Consider the following 20,953-nt stretch of genomic DNA (forward strand, 5'->3'; position numbering starts at 1 on the left):
TTGGAAATTCCCATCCTGATGCAAAAAGTCATTCAAAGAATGCACCCAGTTACTTCCCCTATCTGAAGTATACTTCTTGCATCAGTGAAATGAAAATTGCACAAAATCTACCATCTGTTCAACAAACTGAGCCCAAATCTGCATTACTATGACTGAATCTACTCGATGGTCTAAATCACAAAAACAACCAACTGTTTCATATTGGGATTAGCACATTTTCACATTTGTATTCAATAAAAATCATGAAACCCTGTCCATCGCAGTCCCTTTACAAACATTTATGGGACTACATGATAAAAGTAATTGCGTACAGAGACTTGTGTATATCTACCCTTGTTAACAGGAGTTATCCCCCTTGTCTGTGTATGCTGTAAAACTACCACATCAAAGTAGAAGCAAGCAAGTCAGACAACAAGAGTTGCTTCCCTTTATCACTAAATGTGATTTGACTCCTGGTTTCCTTTTGTCCTTCTCACTTGCTAGGTGTGTCAATAAAATGCGGACAGATCTTTTTCACACACACACACACACACACACACACACACGCACGCATGCACGCACACGCACACACACACACCTTCGTATATACACCCTCAAGTTCAACTTTCCACACACATACACATCATCCATACCTCAGATCATTACTATTGGCATCGCAGCAAGTCAGCCTCCAAGTTTCCTTCAGGTGTTAATCTCAAACCTTAGAAACCATGATTCTGTTGATAGCATATCTCAAAATTATTTACATAAATTGAAAACATGATAAATATTGTTAACCAAATATGTTCATTTTGAGATTTTTAAAGGTCTAAACCTATGGGCTGACCAACCATGTGCCTCCAGGAAATCTATTTGTATACACACACACACTATACACATATATATATATATATTACACATATATATACATAGATATACGTACGTTTAGCTATGTATACATACATATAAACTAACTATATCACCCTAGCTCAGTCTCAAGCATTACAAAACCAATATATAAAAAAAACTATAAAAATCCTATCTCTCGGCCAGTGAAACAGTAACCTAGCATGTAAGGACATTGGTGAAGAATGTCACTGTTATTTTACTACAAGACAGTTTTACAGAGGAAAAAGGATTCCATCAGAACTGTAGTAAATACTACAATGCAAACACACGTCTCTCTCTCCACCCAGTCACCATGGTCTCACCAACGACTCCAACTCGTTTAGATCTTTCCTTTGGAATTGGTTACACCATTTGTGGTACCTGGACTGTCCAGGGCTAGCAAAGGGAGACTTGCGAAGGATTTGCTTAAGTCACAGGTGTTAATAAATTACATGCACTATGCACACACATACCATTACATACAAATGACACGACACATTTCCCGCCAGGAAAGTGTACATCGGGCATTCAACCTTGTGGTAGGGGAGTCATGTTGCTTTTAACACCGGCTCCACTGCTGCCCAGGTCAGTGAACACTCAGCTCCACACAATCTTGCAGTGGTCAGCCAGTCCTTGTATGGTCAGTTCATCTAAGCCACCTTAGCTTAACAAGAGTATTTATTTATCACGAACTTTGCCTTATTTTTATGCAAAAACAAACAAGAAACCCATTAAAATAAACATTACCAATTTGTAAATACTGTAACCATACAAATTTGATTCCTAATTAATTGGATTTGTTTACAACCGACTTTCTTGGTAGTCAGATGCACATTTTTGTCAATCAAAGCTATGAAAGCATGGTGATCTCCATGTAAATCATGAAAATGGGTCCATTTAAACCAGTGAACTTCAAAGTGATCTCTAAGTAGGTCAATTTAAACCAGTGAACTTCGTAGTGATCTCTAAGTAGGTCAATTTAAACCAGTGAACTTCGTAGTGATCTCTAAGTAGGTCAATTTAAACCAGTGAACTTCATAGTGATCTCCAAGTAGGTCAATGGGTCAATTTAAACCAGTGACCTTCATAGTGATCTCTAATAGGTCAATGGGTCAATTTAAACCAGTGAACTTCATAGTGATCTCTAAGTAGGTCAATGGGTCAATTCAAACCAGTGAACTTCATAGTGATCTCTAAGTAGGTCAATGGGTCAATTTAAACCAGTGACCTTCATAGTGATTTCTAAGTAGGTCAATTTTTACCCACGAACCTCTTGTTATTCTAAGGCCACTACTGTCATATTTTCCTGCAGTAATTTTGTTGCAAATTTGCTGGACCAATACAACAAGTTCTGTATTTTATAAAACTACAAGAAATGAAAGTTTCCTATCAAAAGTCAACAGTAGCAAGTGCACTCAGATATCAAAGAACAAACGAAAGTGGCACAGAACTTCCATCCTGGTAGCTCTTACAACCCCAGCAGTGTGTTGATTCAAACGAACATACTTTCTGCACCTATCACTCCACAAATACCATAGTGCACGACTGGGACCCAATGTTTTATGTTATACGACAGCGGTACTGAGAGAAACCAGACATCTTTGACTACAGTAAAATTTGCCAAACAGCTTTAGGAATCAGACATCTAAACACTGTTGGCTAGTAAAACGATATATATCTTGTATTTAAAATTGTGAAACTGTTGATGTCCTTCTAGAAAAAATCTCCAAACCTCTCTCCAATGATTTCTCTCTCAGTTCAGTTTAAAATTGTTATGTCCAACTGAACAAGAATGAAATGTTTGTAACAATCAGCTATTCAGATCTTTCCAACCATCAAACTTTGTTCTCCTCACAAATTCATTCAGTATGATATCCACATGAAATCTCCTGCAAGACAGACTGACGAGTGTTGAACTGTTGGTGTTGGAAGTCCAGCCGCTGACCGCTGGTCCTATATACTGGTCATTTGACAAAGTCCAGCTGTTGACCGCTGGTCCTGTATACTGGTCATTTGACAAAGTCCAGCCGTTGACCGCTGGTCCTGTATACTGGTCATTTGACAAAGTCCAGCCGTTGACCGCTGGTCCTGTATACTGGTCATTTGACAAAGTCCAGTCGTTGACCGCTGGTCCTGTATACTGGTCATTTGACAAAGTCCAGCCGTTGACCGCTGGTCCTGTATACTGGTCATTTGACAAAGTCCAGCCGTTGACCGCTGGTCCTATATACTGGTCATTTGACAAGTCCAGCCGTTGACCACTGGTCCTATATACTGGTCATTTGACAAAGTCCAGCCGTTAACCGCTGGTTCTATATACTTGTCATTTGACAAAGTCCAGCCGTTGACCGTTGGTTCTATATACTGGTCACTCGACAAAACCGTCAACAATTGTCACAACAATCACAGGTTTTTTTTAAATAAAAAGATTTTTTTTAATTTCTAGCACGCATTCAAAATGACCACCTTATATTTAAATGGCGATCCACCACATGTAGCTGAATTCAGACACCAATACACTCTTTAAGCCCAAGATCTTCTAGTGCTTCTCTCCAATGGTTGTCCTCTCCAAACCACACGGAGAAAAAGCCATGTGGACAATACGGACTGGTATGCAGCACTGAGCCAGACTATGCTGGCTCACATCACCATAAAAAACCAGTTTTCTTTTAAATGTGTATATATATATATATATATGTATGTATATATATGTATAAAACCGTTTTAAATTAAACCGACTTTTGAATTGTTAATAAAACCGGTTCAAGATAAAACCGGCTGTTACAACACCAGCTTGACGATCATCCGGCCCACAATCAACCAATGGACCAGCTCGTAACAAATGTGTGTTCAATGTCGATCAAGCCAAGGCCACGTGTCAGAGATGGTAATTGGATGAGGTCAGAGGTTACTGACTGGGGTCAAAGGTCACCAGACCAGTTTCCTCCCCTTGTTAATGTACACCAATGGACTGTCTATGCAGGTGGGCGTACCTGACCTTTGACCTGCTCACACTAAATTGTATTCCTTTAGATTTAGCTGCAGAATGGTATCCTTCACAGCCGCAAACACAAACCTAATGTTTTCAGTATCTGAAACATGAACATAGACAAATTGAGAGAAAGTTTACTCTGTTTATTACATAGGAATTCACCATAATCTCTGTAAGGTTCTGAGAACACCTCCAGATTTTTTTTCAGTTCTCCAAAAAGTTATAAATTTTGAAGGAGTTTAATCAACATATTATTCAATTTGAGATGTTTAAATGTGCTTTACAGAATATACAGATGTAGAGGTAATAAAACACAGTTAGACTTGAATAAAAACAATGTGAACCCATTCAGCACTTTTTAGGGACAACTGTACATTAACAGGGTATTACAAAATCATCTCACCTGTTGCACACGTAAAATGTGAATAAATTATCTTGTCTGGATCAGGATTTAAATCCACAAACATCCGTAATATAAACTCACGAGCCAGCTGAGCATCCTTCTTTGGCCCTGTAACACAATACACAGAATAGATCAGCTATGCAATAGATGTGTAGACATGTAACAGATATGTAGACATATAACAGATGTGTAGACATTACAGATGTGCAGACATATTACAGATGTGTAGACATATAACAGATGTGTAGACATTACAGATGTGTAGACATATAACAGATGTGTAGACATATAACAGATGTGTAGACATTACAGATGTATAGACATATAACAGATGTGTAGACATATTACAGATGTGTAGACATTACACATGTGTAGACATTACAGATGTGTAGACATATAACAGATGTGTAGATGTGTAGACATTACAGATGTGTAGACATATAACAGATGTGTAGACATATAACAGATGTGTAGACATATAACAGATAAGTAGACATTACAGATGTGTAGACATTACAGATGTGTAGACATATAACAGATGTATAGACATATCACAGATGTGTAGATGTGTAGACATTACAGATGTGTAGACATAAAACAGATGTGTAGACATTACAGATGTGTAGACATATAACAGATGTGTAGACATTACAGATGTGTAGACATATAACAAATGTGTAGACATTAGAGATGTGTAGACATATAACAGATGTGTAGACATTACAGATGTGTATACAGATGTGTAGACATATAACAGATGTGTAGACATTACAGATGTGTAGACATTACAGATGTGCAGACATATAACAGATGTATAGACATATTACAGATGTATAGACATATAACAGATGTGTAGACATTACAGATGTGTAGACATATAACAGATGTGTAGACATATTACAGATGTGTAGACATATAACAGATGTGTAGACATTACAGATGTGTAGACATTACAGATGTGTAGACATATAACAGATGTGTAGACATATCACATATTGGTAGACATATTATAGATGTGTAGACATTTAACAGATGGGTAGACAGACATTTTTTAGACATGTAGACATATTACAGGTGGGCAGACATAATATAAATGTCACAGATGGGTTGACAGACATAACTGGGTTAACAGACGTGCGACAGATAAGCCACAACCTACCATCAAATTCTGGAAAATAGTCTACGAGGTGCGAGTGCATAATCTTCTCCTCCAGTAGGTCTTTTTTGTTGAGAAAGAGGATGACGGAGGAGTTCTGGAACCAGGGGTATGTAATTATAGTCCTAAACAAAGCCTTCGATTCCTCCATTCGATTCTAAAAAAAGCAACAACAAAAAAACACCATATCATCATTTTATCAATATTATAGTCAAAAATTTCCATTTGACAATATTTCACTATTTTCTCCCTTTTGACTAAATGTCCTTTTTAGTGTTTTTTTAGCACAATATTCAATCCAATTACCAATTAAATATAGATATGTTTGTGCCAATAAAAAAACACAGTTGAAGGGAGATAAACCATACACAAATAAAGGCTTTTTCACTGATACTAATCATGGAGGTATGATACTCAACTTGGACACAATTAACTTTTCCCCCAACAAGTTCCTGTCAAAGTAATTAAAACTGAAAATGCAAACAATTCCTCATTAAATATTCAGATCAATGTCCCAGCCTTTTTTGTTTAATCCAATGCAATTCTAAGCCTTTCTTTAAAACAGTGTTACCAATCCAGTTGTCATACCATCACTTACCTCATTATCAGATTCCACAAGAACCTGGTCATATTCACTTAAGGCTACAAGAAACATGATGGACGTGACATTTTCAAAACAGTGGATCCATTTGCGCCGTTCAGACCTCTGTCCTCCCACATCCACCATTCTGGAAGGAAAAAAGATCATATTTGGAAACAAGACCTCTACAGTATCCTTCGAAATGGGAGACACACTTTCTTATGGGAGACACACTTCCTAATGGGAGACACTTCCTAATGGGAGACACACTTCCTTATGGGACACACTTTCTAATGGGAGACACACTTCCTAATGGGAGACACTTCCTTATGGGACACACTTCCTTATGGGACACACTTTCTAATGGGAGACACACTTCCTAATGGGAGACACACTTCCTAATGGGAGACACTTCCTTATGGGACACACTTTCTAATGGGAGACACACTTCCTAATGTGAGACACACTTCCTAATGGGAGACACACTTCCTAATGAGAGACAAACTTCATAATGGGAGACACACTTCCTAATGTGAGACACACTTCCTAATGGGAGACACACTTCCTTATGGGACTCACTTCCTAATGGGAGACACACTTCCTAATGGGAGACACACTTCCTTATGGGACACACTTTCTAATGGGAGACACACTTCCTTATGGGACACACTTTCTAATGGGAGACACACTTCCTATAGGTGATATACATTTATCATTGTATAAACAATTCTCTGTACCAGTTCATGTTTAGGTATCTGGTCAAGCATCATATCTGTTAGTACCAATTATATGGTCAAGCATTGCGTCTCTCTGAACCAGTTATATGGTCAAGCATTGGGTCTCTCTAAACCAGTTATATGGTCAAGCATTGTGTCTTTGAACCAGTTATATGGTCAAGCATTGTGTCTCACTGAACCAGATACATGGTCAAGCATTGTGTCTCACTGAACCAGTTATATGGTCAAGCAATGTGTCTCAATGAACCAGTTATATGGTCAAGCATTGTGTCTCACTGAACCAGTTATATGGTCAAGCATTGTGTCTCTCTGAACCAGTTATATAGTCAAGCATTGTGTCTCTCTGAACCAGATATATGGTCAAGCATTGTGTCTCACTGAACCAGATACATGGTCAAGCATTGTCTCACTGAACCAGTTATATGGTCAAGCATTGTGTCTCTCTGAACCAGTTATATGGTCAAGCATTGTGTCTCTCTGAACCAGTTATATAGTCAAGCATTTTGTCTCTCTGAACCAGTTATATGGTCAAGCATTGTGTCTCTCTGAACCAGTTATATGGTCAAGCATTGTGTCTCTCTAAACCAGTTATATGGTCAAGCATTGTGTCTTTGAACCAGTTATATGGTCAAGCATTGTGTCTCACTGAACCAGATACATGGTCAAGCATTGTGTCTCACTGAACCAGTTATATGGTCAAGCAATGTGTCTCAATGAACCAGTTATATGGTCAAGCATTGTGTCTCACTGAACCAGTTATATGGTCAAGCATTGTGTCTCTCTGAACCAGTTATATGGTCAAGCGTTGTGTCTCTCTGAACCAGTTATATAGTCAAGCATTGTGTCTCTCTGAACCAGATATATGGTCAAGCATTTTGTCTCTCTGAACCAGTTATATGGTCAAGCATTGTGTCTCTCTGAACCAGTTATATGGTCAAGCATTGTGTCTTTGTGATGTGAATGCTTACTTACCTAAATATTATACTGTCCAGATCAAAAGGATACTCTATAATTCCAGTTGTGGGCACCCTCACACGTAAGATGTCTTGCAATGTGGGTAGATAGTTTGGTGCCGCAATCCTGTCCACATCATCTAAGTAACTAATAAAAAAACATAGTATATTGATATCTGTGTAAATTGTTTCAAATCCTGTCTATGTATAACCAGGGCTCTCGATTTGCCAGATTTGGGGCCGATTCCCAATGCAAAATAGTATCTTTTTTCCCAATTTAGACCCCAAGTTTTCCCAATTCTAAGGAAAACACCGCTATCTTTCCCAATTCTAAGGACCCCGGGCCCCAGTCCCAAAATGGGGTGTAAGAGCCCTGATAAAAATTGACAAACTTTTAACTGTAACTTGTTTACTGTTCATACCAGGACACTAAAAGTTAAAATCAAAATTAAATGATATTTTACGTCTCACCATCCCACTTTGTCTTCTTCAAATTAAGTGTCCACACATGCAAAATTTACTTTAAAAAGAAAAATGAGAAACTATCGAAAAAACAGGTATCACTAATATGTTATGTATGGTGTTCACAAATTCTAACATCAATTATGACATGTTTAGGAAGTTCTTAAGATATGTAAACTATGGTGTTATTGAACATAATGAAAGGTATATAAGACTGAAATGAATGTCAATATTTTTGAAGTTCTGACCAATTCTCCTAATGCACAAAAAAAAAATTCTCACAAAATAACTGGATCGCAGCAATCCGAATCACTAATTCTTGAAATAAGTTTGAACTGCTGATTGTAACTATATATTATTGAAACTTCAGGGATTTACTGTACAGTTACTTTATCAAATAGGGAAAGCTTCAATTTAAACTGTTCTTTTATAGACCTATGCTTTCTACTAGGAGTATTTCGCCAAGGAAAACTGGTGATATAAACATCTTTCTTTTCAAAATGTTTCAATCTGCAATAAATGATGAACTTAAACATATAACCGCATATTTCAGTGGGGAGTTCTCTGTGTATTTTTGGACCATGTCACTTCCATAATGTAAAGTTTTGATTTGTTCATTCTCTAGAGTATTCATAAAGACACTATGCTTTAAAAATTCTCTTTGAACCAGATCTTGAAAGCGTATTGTCTCTTACAATCCCTTTACATCACACTGGCTTCTATGGAACTCTTTAAGCAGTTAAATAAAAACTTACTATTTAGCAGAGTCTGTGAGTTGGTACTCTCTCCGCCTGTCGTAGCACTCCTGTATGCCAGCATCAGCCCACAATGACTGAATCGCTTCAACAGACTGAGAGTCCAGTGTGGTTACAGTCTCGTAGTCAACCTGTCTGATCATCGAGGCATTCTCCTGTAAAGTGTGATAATAAATCAGATAAAATGGAACCAAGGATTTCATTAAATAAAACAATTTTACAACAAGCTTCTCTCAAGATTAATGGTTAACGAAGCAGACAAATAAAATAAGTATTTTTCATATGTTTCTTTCAATAGGATTTATACATAAACAATAAGACGGTTCCTCTGTCCTTTTTCTTTGGAAATTCATTCTATCACCTTGTCATTGTTTCCAAAAATCATCAACAAACAAATCGAGTCCTACAGGTATCTAAAGTAAACATTACAAATAATTTCAGGAATTTTTTTTTTATCTTTTGTAAATTACACTCCGTTTTACTTCAGCCATTTTACACTTATCCAATAGATATGTTACCATATAGCTGGTGACTTTCACAGAATTTTTACAACATTTAAAAACAATCCTCTCATATCTTAATGAATGACATGTACCTTAGAGAGCGTAAATATCATAAAATAACCAGCTATATACATCATCGTGTTCTATTTCTATTCCCTATTCTAACTCGGTACTATAATTATGTTGTTTTTCCACAATCAATTCAGGCCTAGGCTTTTAGTCTGATAATAAAACTGACCTAACAAGACCTAATATCATTTATTTCAAAACGAAAATCATATGTAGAATAAGCTAAATTAATGAAATTTGAATTCACTTTGACTGACCTCATTATCTGCTACTTCAAACGCGATCTTGATGGTGTCCATTGCCCTAATCATTGAATGCATGGCCATAAAGATGTTCTGGTAGACAATCTTGATGAAGCCACGTTTGTCCTCCTCGGAGTAGCCAGTTCCATGGATAATTCTCATCTGTTTGATGAATGTACTCTTTCCAGACTCTCCAGTTCCTAAAAAAATTGAAGCGATGCATGATATTAACATTTTTTCTGCTCTTCCCTCTCGGTGATACACAAGGCCTTCCCTCTCGGGAGATAAACAAGGCCTTCCCTCTCGGAAATAAACAAGCCCATCCCTCTCGGTGATACACAAGCCCTTTCTACTCAGTAATACACAAGGCCTTCCCTCTCGGTGATACACAAGGCCTTCCCTCTCAGTAATACACAAGCCCTTCCATCTTGGTGATACACAAGGCCTTCCCTCTCGGTGATACACAAGGCCTTCCCTCTCGGTAATACACAAGGCCTTCCCTCTCGGTGATACACAAGGCCTTCCCACTCGGTAATACACAAGGCCTTCCCACTCAGTAATACACAAGGCCTTACCTCTCGGTAATACACAAGGCCTTCCCTCTCGGTGATACACAAGGCCTTCCCACTCAGTGATACACAAGTCCTTCCCTCTCGGTGATACACAAGGCCTTCCCACTCGGTGATACACAAGGCCTTCCCACTCGGTGATACACAAGGCATTCCCTTTTGGTGATACACAAGACCCTCCCTCTCGGTAATACACAAGGCCTTCCCTCTCGGTGATACACAAGGCCTTCCCACTCAGTGATACACAAGTCCTTCCCTCTCGGTGATACACAAGGCCTTCCCACTCGGTGATACACAAGGCCTTCCCACTCGGTAATACACAAGGCATTCCCTTTTGGTGATACACAAGGCCCTCCCTCTCGGTAATACACAAGGCCTTCCCACTCAGTAATACACAAGGCCTTCCCACTCAGTAATACACAAGGCCTTCCCACTCAGTAATACACAAGGCCTTTCCACTCAGTAATACACAAGGCCTTCCCTCCTAAATTCACAAGGCCTTCCCTATTTGTGATACACAAGGCCTTCCCACTCAGTAATACACAAGGCCTTCCCACTCGGTGATACACAAGGCCTTCCCACTCCGTGATACACAAGGCCTTCCCTCTTGGTGATACACAAGCCCTTCCCTCTTGGTGATACACAAGGCCTTCCCTCTCGGAGTCAAGAGAACATCATGATCATTTTGTTGGATTCTCCGTATTTTCTTTACAGAGCGTGTTAGTCCCCTTAAAGTTACAGTTCATTGTATGATCATTATGACACAGAGACTAGCTCAAGTCAGTAGAATAATTCACCAACTAGAGCTTTATATCGGAGATTTTAGAGGACAACCTGAACTTTCACCTTTATTTGTATTTCTCTGCTGGAACTTGACAGGTATGCTACTCAAGTACTACACCATCTACAGCTATGTGTTCACATCACAGAAATTAACAGATCCAACAAGGAAATGACAATATAAAAGCCCCATCAGATACTCGATTAAATTGTGTCAAAGTTTAGTCAGCTACTGAAGAGAAAAACATGGAGACAAAAACAAAATATTCATTTTTACAACTTGTTTTCACGGAGTTCAAATACCAAGCTATAGTTTATTCCAAGTTACACTTCAGGGATCTTTCAACTCATTTGACCCGAGGTTTGTACATGACCTGAGGTCTGTTTATGACCCAAGTTTTGTAGATGACCTGAGGTTTGTATTGACCTGAGGTCTGTACATGACCTGAGGTTCGTACATGACCAGAGGTCTGTACATGACCTGAGGTTCGTACATAACCAGAGGTTCGTACATGACCTGAGGTCTGTACATGACCTGAGGTTTGTACATGACCAGAGGTTCGTACATGACCTGAGGTTGGTACATGACCAGAGGTCTGTACATGACCTGAGGTCTGTACATGACCTGAGGTTCGTACATGACCTGAGGTTGGTACATGACCTGAGGTCTGTACATGACCTGAGGTTTGTACATGACCTGAGGTCTGTACATGACCTGAGGTCTGTACATGACCTGAGGTTTGTATTGACCTGAGGTCTGTACATGACCTGAGGTTTGTATTGACCTGAGGTCTGTACATGACCTGAGGTTTGTACATGACCTGAGGTCTGTACATGACATGAGGTTCGTACATGACCAGAGGTTCGTATATGACCTGAGGTCTGTACATGACCTGAGGTTTGTACATGACCTGAGGTTCGTACATGACCTGAGGTTGGTACATGACCTGAGGTCTGTACATGACCTGAGGTTTGTACATGACCTGAGGTCTGTACATGACCTGAGGTCTGTACATGACCTGAGGTTTGTATTGACCTGAGGTCTGTACATGACCTGAGGTTTGTACATGACCTGAGGTCTGTACATGACCTGAGGTCTGTACATGACCTGAGGTTTGTACATGACCTGAGGTTTGTACATGACCTGAGGCTTGTATATGATAAGGGGTTTGTATATATGATCTGAAGTTTGTTTAAATCTACAAGTTTCCTGGGTCCACATACAGTATATGAATGTAGACTATGACAAGTAGTCAGCATTAAGTAATTCATGGGTCTAACAAATTTGCTTTAGCAGGGGAATGCATATTAATGTTATAGGATATTAAAGACTCAAGTCTTACATTTTGACCTTTTTACACTGTTGACCAAGTAACTTGATTACATAAGGAACCTGCAGCTAGTCATTATAGACTGTAATGATGAGTACTCTCAATGGACTGTAAACAACGATCAGTCTGCTGATATAAACTAGATGTCTTAAGGATGAAATAAAGTCCATGATCTTGTTTATGTTAAACATGTGATGATCACATTTCACAACAGTCACTTCAGTCTTATCATCTATTACAGATAAGTTTTACATCTCACCATTGACAAAAATGCAAGTCGCTTACTTGTTCCAAGTCACTGTGACATCTATTGAAACGAACAGATATTGCCAATAACACAAACAAGACTCCTTATTAGGCCCCTATAATCAGAAAACAACAGGTAATTCACAACTTTTTCTAACAACAATTTTTGTATCACTTGGCTTTGTGGTATTAAAATGTACAAGAGCTGGGTACTAAATATTGTACAAGAGCTGGGGACTAAATATTGTACAAGAGCTGGGTACTAAATATTGTACAAGAACTGGGGACTAAATGTTGTACAAGAGCTGGGGACTAAATGTTGTACAAGAGCTGGGTACTAAATATTGTACAAGAGCTGGGGACTAAATGTTCTACAAGAGCTGGGGACTAAATATTGTACAAGAGCTGGGGACTAAATATTGTACAAGAGCTGGGTACTAAATATTGTACAAGAACTAGGGACTAAATGTTGTACAAGAGCTGGGGACTAAATGTTGTACAAGAGCTGGGTACTAAATATTGTACAAGAGCTGGGGACTAAATGTTCTACAAGAGCTGGGGACTAAATGTTGTACAAGAGCTGGGGACTGAACGTACATGAGCTGGGGACTAAATATTGTACAAGAGCTGGGTACTAAATATTGTACAAGAGCTGGGGACTAAATGTTGTACAAGAGCTGGGGACTAAATGTTGTACAAGAGCTGGGTACTAAATGTTGTACAAGAACTGGGGACTGAATGTTGTACAAGAGCTGGGGACTAAATGATGTACAAGAGCTGGTGACTAAATGTTGTACAAGAGCTGGGGACTGAATGTTGTACAAGAGCTGGGTACTAAATGTTGTACAAGAGCTGGGGACTAAACGTACATGAGCTGGGGACTAAATGTTGTACAAGAGCTGGGGACTGAATGTTGTACAAGAGCTGGGGACTGAATGTTGTACAAGAGCTGGGGACTAAATGTTGTACAAGAGCTGGGGACTGAATGTTGTACAAGAGCTGGGAGAGCTGGGGACTAAATGTTGTACAAGAGCTGGGGACTAAATGTTGTACAAGAGCTGGGTACTAAATGTTGTACAAGAGCTGGGGACTGAATGTTGTACAAGAGCTGGGGACTAAACATACATGAGCTGGGGACTAAATGTTGTACAAGAACTGGGGACTGAATGTTGTACAAGAGCTGGGGACTAAATGATGTACAAGAGCTGGGGACTAAATGTTGTACAAGAGCTGGGTACTAAATATTGTACAAGAGCTGGGGACTGAATGTTGTACAAGAGCTGGGGACTAAACGTACATGAGCTGGGGACTAAATGTTGTACAAGAGCTGGGGACTGAATGTTGTACAAGAGCTGGGGACTGAATGTTGTACAAGAGCTGGGGACTAAATGTTGTACAAGAGCTGGGGACTGAATGTTGTACAAGAGCTGGGGACTAAATGTTGTACAAGAGCTGGGGGACTGAATGTTGTACAAGAGCTGGGGACTAAACATACATGAGCTGGGGACTAAATATTGTACAAGAGCTGGGGACTGAATGTTGTACAAGAACTGGGGACTAAATATTGTACAAGAGCTGGGGACTAAATGTTGTACAAGAGCTGGGTACTAAATGTTGTACAAGAGCTGGGGACTAAATATTGTACAAGAGTTGGGGACTAAATGTTGTACAAGAGCTGGGGACTAAATGTTGTACAGAGCTGGGGACTAAATATTGTACAAGAGCTGGGGACTAAATGTTGTACAAGAGCTGGGGACTAAATGTTGTACAGAGTTTGATTCTAAATGTTGTACAAGAGCTGGGGACTAAATGTTGTACAAGAGCTGGGTACTAAATATTGTACAAGAGCTGTAGAAAGTCAAGACAAAAGTATGGGACTTAAGATATACAAATATTAAAAGCAACATCTCAAGGGTTTATCTATTTGTTCTGGTACAAATCAAAGTAAAAACTTTTTTTTTCCAAATATGTTATCCAGTTAACTGTGTAACAAAAGTAATGGTTTGTTATCTTATTAAAATCTACCTTATCAAGCTGACCTATCCTATGTACAAAATTACTTCTTATTAAGTTTTGTTCAATCTATCAGGCCTGGCTATGTAACAGGATGATATATCCCCACCAAGGGCAATGAGTCCAAGACAATATCCCCACCAAGGGCAATGAGTCCAAGACAATATCCCCACCAAGGGCAATGAGTCCAAGACAATATCCCCACCAAGGGTAATGAGTCCAAGACAATATCCCCACCAAGGGCAATGAGTCCAAGACAATATCCCCACCAAGTGTAATGAGTCCAAGACAATATCCCCACCAAGGGCAATGAGTCCAAGACAATATCCCCACCAAGGGCAATGAGTCCAAGACAATATCCCCACCAAGGGCAATGAGTCCAAGACAATATCCCCACCAAGGGCAATGAGTCCAAGACAATATCCCCACCAAGGGCAATGAGTCCAAGACAATATCCCCACCAAGGGTAATGAGTCCAAGACAATATCCCCACCAAGTGTAATGAGTCCAAGACAATATCCCCACCAAGGGTAATGAGTCCAAGACAATATCCCCACCAAGGGCAATGAGTCCAAGACAATATCCCCACCAAGGGCAATGAGTCCAAGACAATATCCCCACCAAGTGTAACGAGTCCACAACAATATCCCAAATGAGCAATGGGGATATCCCAAACAAAAGGAAAACCTCCAGTCCAGGGATAATAAAGAAACGTCCCCTCAGAAGCAAGGGGGGATGTGTCCAGGCAGTGACTTTGGTAGAATCTTTTAGGCAAGTATGGTACACACCATTTCCAAAATTCCAAGGCCCATTATATAATAACTAAGAGATAAATTGACCCCTCAAAATTCCACAGTTCCACAGGAAAATCACGAGCCCAGGATTCAAGTATCCAGGTCCCTAAAATCACAGTGTGTGGTATGGTATTTTGTCTCACCAAGAACGGGTAAATAAGGGTTTTTTCTCTGTGCAAGAACTCCTTATTCTAAACCAAGGCTCGAAACAAGCGCATGTGCTCTTTGCATGTTCTGAAAACAATTTCAGGGACTTCAATGACGTGTCCTGAAAGTGGAAGTACTTTTATGAGGTCAAACATGTACACCAGGATGTCTACCACTAATAATGTGTTATCCTCAAACTGAAAATCCTATGATATCATCAAGATTGAAACTCATCTTAACCAACAACTTATAATCAAAGACTTGTGACATTTAATAATCTTCCCCCTCATGTTCAGATCAACCTATTTCATCCTAAAGGGGGTGAACATTTCTGTTTTGGTCCAAATAACAGGGGATGTGGCCCAGACAATATCCTGTCCTAATCATGAGGGATGTGTCCAGGATAATATCCCGTCCAAATCATGAAGGATGTGTCCAGGATAATATCCCGTCCATATCATGAGGGATGTGTCGAGGATAATATCCCATCCATATCATGAGGGATGTGTCGAGGATAATATCCCGTCCATATCATGAGGGATGTGTCGAGGATAATATCTCGTCCATATCATGAGGGATGTGTCCAGGACAATATCCCGTCCAAATCATGAGGGATGTGTCCAGGATAATATCCTGTCCTAATCATGAGGGATGTGTCGTGGACAATGTCCCTTCCAAATCATGTGGGACGTGTCCAGGCTAATATCCTGTCCTAATCATGAGGGATGTGGCCAGGATAATATCCTGTCCTAATCATGAGGGATGTGTCCAGGATAATATCTCGTTCAAATCATGAGGGATGTGGCCAGGATAATATCTCGTCCATATCATGAGGGATGTTGCCAGGATAATATCCCGTCCAATCATGAAGGATGTGTCCAGGATAATATCCCTTCCAAATCATGGGGGATGTGTCCAGGACAATATCCCGTCCATATCATGAGGGATGTGTCGAGGACAATATCCCATCCAAATCATGAGGGATGTGTCCAGGACAATATCCCGTCCAAATCATAGGGGATGTGTCCAGGATAATATCCCGTCCATATCATGAGGGATGTGTCCAGGATAATACCCCATCCTAATGATAAGGGATGTGGCCAGGATAATATCTCGTCCATATCATGAGGGATGTTGCCAGGATAATATCCCGTCCAATCATGGGGGATATGTCCAGGACAATATCCCGTTCAAATCATGGTGGATGTGGCCAGGACAATATCCCGTCCATAACATGAGGGATGTGTCGAGGATAATATCCCGTCCAAATCATGAGGGATGTGTCCAGGACAATAACCTGTCCAAATCATGAGGGATGTGTCCAGGATAATATCCCGTCCAAATCATAGGGGATGTGTCCAGGATAATATCCTGTCCTAATCATGAAGGATGTGTCCAGGATAATATCCCGTCCATATCATGAGGGATGTGTCCAGGATAATATCCTGTCCTAATCATGAGGGATGTGTCCAGGATAATATCCCGTCCAAATCATGAGGGATGTGTCCAGGATAATATCCCGTCCTAATCATGAGGAATGTGTCTAGGATAATATCCCGTCCTAATCATGAGGAATGTGTCTAGGATAATATCCCGTCCATATCATGAGGGATGTGTCCAGGACAATATCCTGTCCATATCATGAGGGATGTGTCCAGGACAATATCCCATCCAAATCATGAGGGATGTGTCCAGGACAATAACCTGTCCAAATTATAGGGGATGTGTCCAGGATAACATGCTGTCCAAATCATGGGGGATGTGTCGAGGATAATACCCCATCTAAATCATGAGGGATGTGTCCAGGATAATATCCCGTCCAAATCATGAGGGATGTGTGCATGACAATATCCTGTCTCAATCAGAGGGGTTACCTAACTTTTTTGGCTGTGTTGTCTTCGTGAGACAGAGAAAGGGTTCAGCATTCTGGGTATGGTACCTTCATGGGGCATAACAAGGACATACTATTCTGCTTGTGATATCTGTTTGATACTCAATGGGTCATAAAGAAAAGCTGACTGGTATGTTGTCTTTGTGGCACAAGTTGATTTTTGGATGTTGTTTCATGGGGCACAGAAATCAGGAAGGGTAAATATTTTCAAATAAAATTGAAAGCAGCTCTGAAAGGCTAATATCTGATATGTATATAATACTAAACTGATAACGATTACCATGCTGATTAAATGAAAAGAGTTCCAATCAGGCCCATCTTTTCCATTTTTAACAAGCATCTCAAAAATACAATTAACACAAGGAACTACAATCTGGGGTAATTAATGATGTTGTGTGATATTGGGATTTTTTTTAAATCACTCTAGCAAAATCTTTAAATATGACACTACTTGCCTCAGCAGCTTTAATTATGATGCTGTGTATCAGACAAACCCTGTCCTGATAGAATCAGCTTTCCTATGTAATCTGCTTAGGTTGTTAAGCAAACTGTAATTCTACAAAATAAGGCAATCGACGATTCCACCTACACATAGCATAATGCACATCTACATGAAGCTGGCCCATACAGACATCCAATACACACCAACTATACATTGCAAATGTCAACATTTTCTGTAAAAAAAATCAATTTCTTCCCTTTGGAATATATTATATATCATGAACAATAACAGACATATAAGTGGCGACGGAAGATTTTAAATATTGAAAATTTGAATGACTGGGTAAAAAATCATTATATATCACGAAAAGTAGTTTCTTCAATGAAAACAGCTCGAGCTAATGAATTCACCCGAATGTTTCATTTCAAGATGGCGGCCCACATCAGCTATCATACAATACACACAAACTGTCGGTATACAACCAGTGTCTCATGTCTGCATTGGCTGCCCGAGACCACAAATGTAGGAAAAACCAACAGAAAATCACAATTAAATGCCGATATTTCTCTTTACAGCTGTACCAAACCCTTAGAACGACATAAGTTATTCAAGATGGCTGCCGGTGGACCATCGATTGCAGAGCAGTCCTGGGTTGTTTATATCCGTGTTTTGGGGTATAATACATCGACAAATCTCCACAGTTCTATACGTACCTAAAAGCAGAAGTTTCAACTCCCGTCTGGCATCTCTCTTGGCCTTCCTCAGTTCCTTTTCTATTTCGCAATTTATCCGTTTTTGCTCCTTCGCTTCTTCACTCAAACAACACGCCATGACGAGAGTGTGTATTGCCGAGTCTTTCCCTGCTATCCGTTCTACTCTAGTCCGACCGACAATTAATTAGTCGGCTAGGTCCTTAAACCAACACATGTGAAATTGTAAAACCGATTCTTGAGAGTAGAACCTTTCTCTGGTACCGGCAGGCCTAGCCAGTCCACAACGTTTCTCTAGTCTCGTTCCGGTATTTCTATTTTCCTTGGGTGTGGTGAAAGGCCCTGTAAAGCTGTAGCGATTTCTCCACACTTTCGCGCACCTGTTAAATACTCACATCCGGTTAATCAAATTTGCGAATATGACAATTAACACATAAAATTAATAAAGACTTATTTTCATCAGACAAATTAACCTTCCGTACTACAATCGACAAACACCGAGAGAATAGGTGCCGATGCGCTCATCTGTACAATTGATGGAACAGCCGAAATGTTGAACAGCCAACAGTCGCGATTGCCTAGAGTATTATGGGATGGCTAACTAGTTGCATATGAAATGAGCCGGCATTTCATTCACATAGCGCCGATCCACATGATGGGATACTAAATCACTCAGCAGCTGCAACTTTACACAACGAGCTCTCTGTCTACATCAGGATTAATATAATCAGAATATCATCATATTTGTATGAATAGTAATATAATTAGAGAACAATTATCGCCCGCTGGAATACCAGAGGGTCGTTATAGTGGACGTAAAACCCGTGAAATAAATAAACAATGATAAGCTAGAGGAGTCACAACCACTCGTGTGAGTAGGGCTAACCGAATACATTGGCATAGCAGAAAAAAACACGGATTAAATGAAAGTGGCAGGGCATCAATTATTACCTGGATTTAAAAGGTATATGTAAATATTTCACCGGGGAACAGAGTTTCCTTTTTAGATGAGTACAAGAGTTTCCATCTTTTTTTCATTTTACCAATCCTGGCGGAACAAATTGGAAATTCAGTACGATCACTATCTCATATGAAATAGTCAGACACGTAAATTTCTGTTCATCACATCCATATCTATACAACACAAAACTACCATGCCCGAGAAAACATGTGACATAACGGGTACAAAATCTAAATTAGCGACATTTTCATGGCGACGTCACCATGTTTATGACGTCACTGAAAGCATATTACAGCTAACCCCAATGAATAATGAAATGTATATTATTAGTATTACATTTTATGACAACTCTGTGTTATCATTCTTTCGTCGAGCCTTCAGCGAGTTGGAACTTTTACACGAATTTCATACAATGAATAAAACATATTTATCTCCATATTATTTTTCCCTTAAAATATTGCAGGACACACTTATGTCGTGTTATTTTTACCTAATTGTCTCTTTAATGACGACACGAGTAAAAAAAAATCACATCATTTCATCATCATATTACGTCACAGTCTGTCACATGATAACGTATAGTGCATAGAATATTTCAGCCGGCTGAAGATATCTTGTTCAACGCATCTTCAGGCACTATGAGGTTTCTGGTTTAAATACATAGATTTATGCACACCATGGTAAATAGGTAAATGTGACATTTATTAGAAAATAAATTAAGTCGTCTTCAATCCGACACCACGGTCACCACCCCTACCACTGCCGCCCGTGACCACCACCACCACCGCTGCCGCCCGTGACCACCACCACTAACACTGCCGCCAGTTAGCACCACCACCGCCGCCCGTGACCACCAATACCATCTGCCCTCCATGATCACCACCACTAACCCTAATGCTGCCGTCCGTAACCACCCCTACCAACGCTGTCCGTGACCACCAACCCCTACCACTACCGCCCGTGACCACCACCACCAAACTTACCAATGCCGCCCGTGACCACCACCATCACCACCCTTGTTCACCCTTGCCCACCCTTGCCCACCCCTACCACCGCCGCCATTGACCACCACCACCGCCCCCCATGACTACCATCACCATCGCCCATGACCACCATCATCCCTATCACTGCAGCCCATGACCACTACCACCACCGCCGCCCGTGACCACCACCCCTACCACTGCCCTTTATGACCACCATCAACAACCCTACCAATGCCGACCGTGACCATCACCATCACCACCATCACCACCATCACCACCATCACCACCCTTACCTACCCCTACCACTGTCGTCCGTGACCACAACCATCACCACCCTTACCCACCCCTATCACCGCCGCCAGTAACC

At 40.2% G+C, this 20,953-nt stretch overlaps 1 protein-coding gene across 1 annotated transcript; it reads right to left on the minus strand.

Moving 5' to 3' along the window:
* Window positions 1-518: 518 nt before the first annotated feature.
* Window positions 519-18,886, minus strand: LOC132554881 (guanine nucleotide-binding protein G(q) subunit alpha). The gene is made up of 8 exons (XM_060219210.1): window positions 18,646-18,886; window positions 9,735-9,919; window positions 8,906-9,060; window positions 7,708-7,836; window positions 6,017-6,146; window positions 5,422-5,575; window positions 4,263-4,370; window positions 519-3,959 (listed from the first exon to the last, which is right to left on the minus strand). Exons 1-8 carry the CDS (start codon window positions 18,761-18,763, stop codon window positions 3,877-3,879), a joined length of 1,062 nt encoding a protein of 353 aa, XP_060075193.1. The 5' UTR covers window positions 18,764-18,886; the 3' UTR covers window positions 519-3,876.
* Between the last annotated feature and the right edge of the window lie 2,067 nt (window positions 18,887-20,953).

This window comes from Ylistrum balloti, unplaced genomic scaffold (assembly GCF_031769215.1).
Source record: "Ylistrum balloti isolate Yb309-2 unplaced genomic scaffold, AGI_CSIRO_Ybal_v1 Utg370448, whole genome shotgun sequence".
In the NCBI taxonomy this organism is placed as follows: domain Eukaryota; kingdom Metazoa; phylum Mollusca; class Bivalvia; order Pectinida; family Pectinidae; genus Ylistrum; species Ylistrum balloti.